General features: G+C 32.8%; 1 protein-coding gene across 1 annotated transcript; it reads left to right on the top strand.

The window, feature by feature from the left end:
- The first annotated feature begins 7457 nt into the window (after positions 1-7457).
- LOC142621178 (ethylene-responsive transcription factor ERF020-like) lies at positions 7458-8650 on the top strand. Its single transcript, XM_075794495.1, has one exon. The coding sequence runs from the start codon at positions 7644-7646 to the stop codon at positions 8172-8174; it is 531 nt and encodes a 176-aa protein (XP_075650610.1). The 5' UTR covers positions 7458-7643; the 3' UTR covers positions 8175-8650.
- The last annotated feature ends 779 nt before the right edge of the window (positions 8651-9429 follow it).

Genomic DNA, 9429 nt, shown 5'->3' on the forward strand with positions numbered 1-9429 from the left:
ACCAATTAATTCAAATTAAACAATTAGGTGTGTAAAGACACGTTTTGCACCTAAGCCCAAAAGAGGAAGGGGATAGGCCCAAAAAGCCTAATACAATGAATTTGTAGAGTGTGGGTTTGGAATTTGGGTTCTAATGAGTTTGTCTATCAATTTTCATGGGCCAAGATAACCAAGAAGTAAAGATGACGCAAACTTATGTAAGGAAAATCGTCTGTATATCTCTCTTAAAAATAGATTACAAATATTGTTCTGTGTTTCCTTTCCTTTTTTTTTTCCAATTTCCCTTTCTGAAGGTTTCCTCTGCCTTTTATACCATTCTTTCCCCCTCTCTCTATCCTCCACGTATAGATCTGATTGTTAGTATGGATATTTGTCCCATTAGCACTTTTCTGAAACTTTTGGGAGTAGCTGTAAGGCTGCACATTGATGCACATGCATCGTTTCCTCATTAATGCGGTCAGAGAGTTAGTTACAGAGTATTCAATGCGGTGGTAGCAGTTTTCCCTTTAGATATTTCACTGTCTTTCCTTGTCCTGTACTCTTACCATGTATATCCTTACCTACATGATCTCCTGGAAAGTTGCTTCTAGGTGGCAAACTACACCTCCCGACCTCAACTTTGCTCAGCCGAGGACGTATTCCTTCTCAGACCACCCTCTTGGACGATCCTGATAAGACTTCACCCCTTTACTTACCAATATGGATCCTTAAGAAGATATTTTCTTGTCTTCAAACTACTTAATGTCCTCGGGTTAGGCCTCTGGCCCAATAGATATATAAATATGTACTCCTAGGCCTATCACCCTCACAAATTGCTAATTGGAGATTTTCATACATTGACCTAAAGTATTATACCTTTATTTTTTTTAAGTAAAAAATATTGTTAGAGTATGAAATGTAGGACTTGTGCATTACACGGGCCGCTATATATAATAAGGTGCAGCTTGTGTCCAGTGGCCAATTCTATTGAATACGCTAAGATACAGACGCGTGTCTGTATCTTAACGTGTTTAGTGAACCTAGTTATTGGACACAAGCCCAATCCTATAAAATATAAGTTCTATTTTAGGAAGTGAAAAGTTGACCTCAAATCATATTTCCTTTTTTTTTTCTCGTAAAAAAATTCAATTTTCTTTAATCGCAATAAATGAAAGGTTGAAATTCTAGTCGATTTGGTAGCTGCCATCGTCCACAAATTGGTCAAAGAGAAAAAAAAAAAAGTTGTCATAATAATAATAATAATATAATTTATCCATTTGACCATTTTTTTAATTAGTGGGAATAGTGGAATTCCTACTCAAGCTTTTTTTTTCATACAGAGTGTAAGGACCAAAAATCACAAACCAGACTAGACTATCACAATTTGTTCCTTGATTAAAGATCCGAATACAATATATTTGTAGAGAGGGTCCAACAACAAAAGTCCCCTTTCTGTGTCTTCTGGTTCCTATTTATATCCTTGGCTCTTATCATCTCAGCCCTACACCTTGCCATCTATTCAGCTTCTTCCCCCGACACCTGTCCATCGGTAATGGAGAAAAGCCCAAACTTTGCGTTCCGTACTGTTCAGGTCACGTCTACATTAATGCAACGGACAAAGTCGGTACTTCCTAATTAATGCGACCAGAAAGGTTGGTGCCGGATATTTAATACAACACTCAAAGTTATCCAGCCACGTTCAGCTATTTGCAATATGTCCCCTATGTCATCAACTTCTTTCTCTTATTTTACACACCCATGCCACTTCATCCTCGGGTATCCTCGGGTATATTTCCTTATTCCTTTATTTTCCCTTGCTTACTATATCTCCAGGTCTACGGTTCTTCGGGTCCTCGGGTCTTTGGGTCTTCGGCACCTCACACAGTGATTCTTCGTATGTTTTGATTAGTCTACGGACTATGATGACCAAGCACGTGATTAATGAGTCCAATAAGTTTCTAATTAGGTAAATTAAAAAATAAAATAAAATACATGACCATATAAAAAAATTCATTGACTTCAGGGTGACTTCTTAGTTTACTTCAGAAATCTATGGATATGTTAATCAATTTGTAAATGCTCGTAGTTTTCACAAGTGGTTTTGGTGGATTGACAATTGACATGCAATTAATTTTTGAAAAATATATCCCCACATGTTATATATATATATATAAAGAGTAAAATTTTAATGGAATAAAGTCAATAAACCCCCCAAAAAGTAAAAATAAAGAGAGAAGACAATTGAAATGTTGTGTCGAATTTGTGATTAATTTTGTTTCCACAAATAAAAGATAGATTATATGATTATATAAAGTGTTAGTTTAGCAACAACTTATTTAACAATTTACAAATTATTTTCTCCTTAATGTGGATTAAAATATTCTAGTATTTGGAAAAAAAAAATATATATATATATATATATATATATATATATATATATATATAGATCGTAATCATAATTCTTTTGATTATTGTCGTTATGATTATTTTTAGCTTAAAAAAAATCCTCGTTATGATTATTATTAATTTATTAGGCTGATAATAGTCCAAAGGATCACGCTTATCAAAAATATTCAAATAAGACAAACAAAAATTGCACCTTTTTACTCCAGGTAATGGCTTAAGTTTTCAACTTTGCCTTCTTTAGAATGGACTGGTCAATTAGAAGTTAGACCTGTGAGCTGTGAGTTTTTCATCGAGAAAGTACGGTCTTTTGGACTCAAGAAAGGCAACGCTGAAATTGTCCTTCTATTTACTGTTTACAGCTTTATAAAAAAAAAAAAAAACTTTTGCTCAGTCAAAATGTCCTTTATTTTTTATTTTTTTTTATCCTTCAGGTTATTATGGTAACTTTCTTTTTTCTAGAATTACTTATAATTGTGACTTCTTCTTTTTTTTTTTTTTTTGAGAAATTAATTATAATGGTGACTTGGTAAGACGAAAGCACAAATGGATCAGGTGAGAAATTACTTGATACTATTTGTGCCATTCAAAGTTCAAAGAATAGATGTACATAAGGAATAAATTACTTTTTTAAGAAGATTTTTTTTTTGAGAAGAATTAAAAATTAAAAATTAAATCTCATAATCGGGTAAATTATTTGAATGTCAACACTATAAATATTTAGAAGTTAGGTAAAACAAGAAAGAAACATTCAAAGATTATTTGAAAGTCAATCATAAATGTCAACTTAAGAAAGTTAGATATCTCTATTTTTTTTTTCCATCAATCACAAACTGTATAGAATAGTAATGATAAAATGTATATAAAAATGTGCGAGTTAGGCCTCCAGGCGACGCCGGCTTCAACGAGGAATGCCTTATCAAAAAAAAAAAAGTGTGATAATTATTGATAGAATTACCTACCATAGAAATTTTTAACTAGTTGCACGTTTTGAATGATGACTCCTTTTTACCATTTTCTATGACTTTTTACTATAATCCTCACCTGGTTCCTATATTAAGAAGTTAGGAAAAAGAAGAAAGAAAAAATCAACAAGATTATTTGAAAATCAACCACAAATGTCAACTTAAGAAAGTTAGGAATCTCCCATAGGGATGTGTTTAGTTATGGTTTAATGTACTAATTACGTCTTTCCACTTAGTAGTTCAAAGTTTAATTAGATGCCCTAACATTGAATCAGAATCTTGAACTCTGTGGCATACACAATTACACATGCTAAATTCGTATTTCTTTGTTTAATAATCACAACATTTTATTTATTTATTTTAACTTTGAAAAGTTAACTAACTCATGCATGCATGTTTAGGCCAGACTCAAAATTTTCCAATACACTCAAAATTTGACATTATCATTATTATAATCACTTTCAAATTTCTTTCAATCCACTTTTAAACCAGTCATATTTCTATATATTTGAATTCTTCCTTGTGATGCTTGAGCATAATTAGATCGCCCCTTAAAATTTATGCATTCGGCAGTCATATTAATAGAATTTCAATAATATTTGTACCACACATTTTTATACACACATTTTATTATAACTGTTTTATAAAAAAGATTACAATTGGCTGTATGTCACTATTAGTTTATCACACAGACTTACAATTTTTTTTTTTTTTTTTTTTTGCATCAATCACAAACTGTATAAAATAGTAATGACAAAATGAATATAAAAATGTGCTACTCCAGGTGGCGCTGGCTTCAACGTGGAATGCCTTATAAAAAAAAAAAAAAAGTGTGATAATTATTGATAGAATTTGCTACCCTAAAAAAATTTAACTAATTGCACGTTTTGGATGATGACTCCTTTTTTTACCATTTTCTATGACTTTTTACTATAATCCTCACCTGGTCCCTATATATGATAAATCAAATGTCACATTCTTTCCTGTTGGTTGACTTCTTTTAGAGGAGTGACTAGACTGAGTTCAAGAGATTTTTTTTTTTTTTTTTTTGACTGAAAAGATAGAAGAGTTCAAGAGACATTGACTTACCACTTGTGTGTTATGACATCATTCCTGAGGTGTCAAAAATAGACATTCCGACCCTACAACAACATTAAATTTAGATTATTAAAACCGACGAAATGTTTTAATAAACGTGGGGTGATGAACAACACCTCTATAAATTATTTACTATTACAATATATTATAATAAAAAATTTTATAATAAAAAACATTGAGATTACAATTTATTCTCTTAATTTTTACTTCAATTGTCAAATTATTTATTAAGGCTTAATTTTATCTTTATCTTATTAAAACGAGTCAATTTAGCATTTTCGTCCAAATCTGTAAGCAAGGACGGAACTATGTTTAAATTGAGGGGGCCATGCCTTTCTTTCCAAAAAAATTTACAAACTAACTCAAATAGGAAAAATATCTGACCTACCCTTTTGCCTAGTTGTCCCAAAAATAACCAAAAAAAAAAAAAAACTTCAAACAAACCAAAAAAGAAACAATCAAACAAATCACAAATCTTAAAAATAAAAAAAAAACAAAAAAAAACCCTTAAGGCAATATAGCGAATCAAACTCTTCCTTCTCTAATTTGACCTCTCTCTTCTCTTAAATGTCTCCTCAATCCTCTCTTTACTCTTTTAAGATCTGTTGTGTGAGCCCGTGAGATAGATTTTTTACCAGTTTTTATCTAATAAATGCTAGTAACAGATAGTATTAGTGTGTGAACTTGTGGCTATCGTTTTCATCGAAAAAATAAAATAAAACAATTGTGTCGTGTTGTGTGAATGGTGAACTTGTGAATGCCAAATGGGTAGAGGGGGTTGTGGCACGTGTTTGCTTTAGTGCTAGATGGAGTAATATATGTGTCAAATTTTGGTTCAAAAGAAATAACTAATGATAAAAGCTGTACTCATCCAAAAAAAAGAAAAGAAAAAAAAGTGTAAGGTATGTCAAAATAACACATGAAGATTACTCATCTACTACTTATTTATTTAATTTTGAGATACTTCATTATTTCCCTATCTTATAAATCTATTGTTCTGAAAATTAGTTCTAAACAAAAACCAAATAAACATTGATTTTTACATTGGATTAAATCTCATGACTTTACAAGTCAAGAAATTGTTTGAATGTTATGTAGATGTAGAATAAATCCTTATAATTTATATGACTTTTTATATGATTTCTAGATAATGGAAAAATCAACTATAATGTTTGATTTTTTGAAAGAAAATACAAATAAATTCGAAGTCATACTTGTGGGGGTAAAAGAACCAAGGTATGTTCTTGGGCCATGGGCTTGATTCAATAGTATTGACTTGTCCGAGGAGGGATTTGTGATGGTAAATGTGTTGAACTCAAAGGCCCGTCAGATGAGACAATGCGAAAGAAGTTGATAAGAATAGTCCGAGGAGGGAGGTTTCCTCAGCTATATGAAGTGAAGATTTTACTGTACACTTTGTTTATCGTAGGGAAATCTGAGAGGTTTGGTGGATGAATATGTGATTCCCATGACCACAGGTAAAGGGCATGATTAGAAAAATATTTGGGGAAAGTTACTACCATCGCATTAAAGACTCTGCACCTACCTCCCTGGCCGCATTGATGGAGAAATGACCTATGAACAGTAACTATCAGCCTTACAGCTATTGCTTGGAGACTTCAAAAAGACAGTAGATGGGACAAGTATCTAACTTAGAGATCTGATTCATACGTGGACGATGGTGAAAGGAGGGGAGACGATACAAAAAGAAAAAGAAGGGCATTTAGAGAGGGGATCGAGAAGAAATGAGAAAAACAATGTACACAATACCTCCAGCTGTACTATAATCTTAGAACACAGAAAAGAAATAAAGATCCTCCTCGGCTTACATCCGAGGAGACTTTCTGCTGTGAAAGTGTTTTGTTGCATGTGTGTTGTCCATCTAAACTGGCCATTCATATTATCCCGTATCCATAAAACCTAGATTTTAGGCCCACTCTCTATAAATTTTATTGTTTTGGGCTCTCTAGGCTGGATCCCTTCACACTGTTGGGTCCAAGTGTAAATTGTGTCCTTACAATACTAATATACTATTTTCTGAAAATCATCGAATAACATTTTGAAGAATCACTATTGATGAAATAAGTATTAGTTCATTGCAACATGATTATATATTTTTGTCTACAAATATGTGATTAAGATGTTAATAGACGGTACGAAATTCAATGAACTTATAGTAAGCTTCCCCCCTCCCAATTGCGAATCCTAGTTCCGTCCCTGTCTGTAAGCAAATGAAACTCAATTTTAACAAGGTACATATTACTCATCAAATGACACAAGATCTATTTACATGGAGCATCTTGTTAATATTTTTAATTTATTTTTAATACGAAAAAAAATATTTAAACATTGTTACTAATAAAGTTGGACAAAGAAAGAAGAATAAGATTAGCTCCTTTTGACAAATTGAAAAACTAAATTGACAAAATTAAACATTACAAACTAATATGAAAATTACAATAAAATTTAAAAAGAAAGAAGAACCAAATTGAATTTTGCCCCAAAAAAAAAATGTAACATCCTCGTATGAATTTATTATATTATTATTTGGCCAGGCAGTATGAATGTATATTTTTTTGATAATATACATAAACGCCAAAAACAAATATATATTTTTTTTGGTAAAGGAAGGATTGAATACAAAAGCTAAACCAGAAACAAAGACTCAGTGCCCAGTTGATCAAATTGTCTCCAAGGTCAGTGCAAAAGGCAGCATCGGATGGCATGTACCAAAAGTATCCAGAATCCGAGTCTTTGTGGTGGGGTTTTTAGTTTGCGGCTATAAATGTTGCAACACGTTTTGTCCGCCTAAAGCCACACCAAACCCACACCTTTTGCAATTTATAAATCAAACCTCAAATTAAATGTTTTCAACTGTATTTTTGTATTTGTATTTTTCTACTGTACACGTCATCACTCTTCAACTTGGAATGAGTATCAATGTGACCATAAAAATATTCACCGACCGCACTTTTTTTTAAAATGAAAAAGACTAAAAGAGCTTCCCCAACCCCTACTTTAGTTTTGACCCTTGAAAAGGTTGACCCTCTATACGTTTGACTTTTTTTTTCTCAACCTATATAAACACTTCCTCACTCTATTTTTTCAAAAGCTTTCTTAACTAGCTTGCACATACACACACAATTGCAATCTTATTCATATATTTTTTTTTCTCTCTCACTAATTATTTTAGTCAGAATGAGTTGTAGCTCGGAAGAGAATGGTGCATGCACATCTCAGAAGAAATACAAGGGGGTTCGTCAAAGGAAATGGGGCAAGTGGGTGTCTGAAATTAGAGTCCCAGGCACGCAAGAGAGGCTTTGGCTTGGTTCTTATTCAACGCCAGAGGCTGCAGCTATGGCTCGTGATGTTGCCTTTTATTGTCTTCACAAGCCATCGACTTTGGAAAAGCTTAACTTTCCATTAATGTTGCCTTCGTGTAGTTTGAGGACTGACTTGTCTCCAAGGTCAGTGCAAAAGGCAGCATCGGATGCTGGCATGGCTATTGATGCCCAGTTGATCACAGACAGGTTGCCGGAAAGTAATGAAAGGAAGGTGTTTGATCATGGTCATGGTCTTAGTAGTGGTGGTGGTGGTGGAGGTCATGGTTTGGAGGCTGGGTTTTGGGAAAATGGGGGAGACAATAATTATTATGGTTTGACTTCATGGCAAGGAAGTGAGTTTAAGGAAGAAGAGGATTTGAGCATTTCCATTGAAGACTACCTTTAACTGGCTTGTAGTTTTTGGTTTTATGATTATCATATGTAGCTTTTGCTCGTATATAGGTAGGTATTAATTAATGGTTGAATCATAACTATTTACCCTTTTTTTTTCAGACTTGATAACTTATGATTGGAGTAAAAACACCAAAGTCGATAACAATCATAACTTATCATCTCATCTGTTCTGAAAAAGATTAAGAAAATTGTTATGTTTTTCATATCTTTTGATATGTAATGGGGGACAATGGTACTGCCATTATTCCCAAGTAGTTGATGATATATACACATTACTCCTCAGTGTTTTGGCTTCCTCTCCAGTTTCAACTTTCAAAGACATGGCTAGATTTAGAGATTGCTTTTGTTAAGCTTTCCTTGTTTGTAAGCCATGTATACTAATTAGAATTTTCTTTCTACCATTTTGTCATATGGGAAAGGTAGATATTCCTGGTTGATTTCTTATTAACAGCGGTTTTTAGTGCTTGCTTAGAACGGTCCTTCTCCTGCTCTTGCAGACCGTGTGAAAGAGAAATAATGAGTGGTTATTTTGAAGTTTGAGGTAATAGACCATGCTCGACTAGTCCCCCTCATCCACTAAGTAGACTAATCAATATCAATTAGCCTTTTTGACAAAGCTAATGGACCAGCCAGGCTCTTGACTAAATAGCAACACGTACACGCAAAAATAATATGCATAAAAAATTTTCATCACAAATTTCATAATTCTTGAAATAATTAATTGTGAGTGATGAAAAACACATAAATATTTATTTTTTACTTTCAATGTATATAGTACAGTTTTGCAAATTCGTTAACAGCGACTTTTAGGAAAAAAATGAAAAGAAAGAGACTTTTTTAGTCGTGCCTCTTAACGAATTGGACCCAATTGGTCACCTTCCATCCCATTTGTATGTATTACAAGCTTTCCACAAGTATTGAATACGGTAACTTGATAAATTGAAATGGTAATTCTACCTATACGACTATACCAATCACTTAAAAAATTATAATATGTATAATAAAAATTTGTGGCACTGAAGTATTATAATATGTATGCATAAAATATAATACTCTGTTAGTAATTGCTATCGGAGAGTTTTTTTTTTTTTTTTTTGTTTAGGAATGAAAGAAATTTTTTTATCCAATGGAAATCTTTTTGTAATTAGACTCAGTCAGTGCCCATTCTGACCTTCAAACCTTAGTGGCCCAAGCCCTAGGGCTAGACAAAGATGGCTCTAGGCTTAGGCCCTCCTACTCCCCTTTGG

The sequence above is a fragment of the Castanea sativa genome, chromosome 12 (genome assembly GCF_040712315.1).
Source record: "Castanea sativa cultivar Marrone di Chiusa Pesio chromosome 12, ASM4071231v1".
In the NCBI taxonomy this organism is placed as follows: domain Eukaryota; kingdom Viridiplantae; phylum Streptophyta; class Magnoliopsida; order Fagales; family Fagaceae; genus Castanea; species Castanea sativa.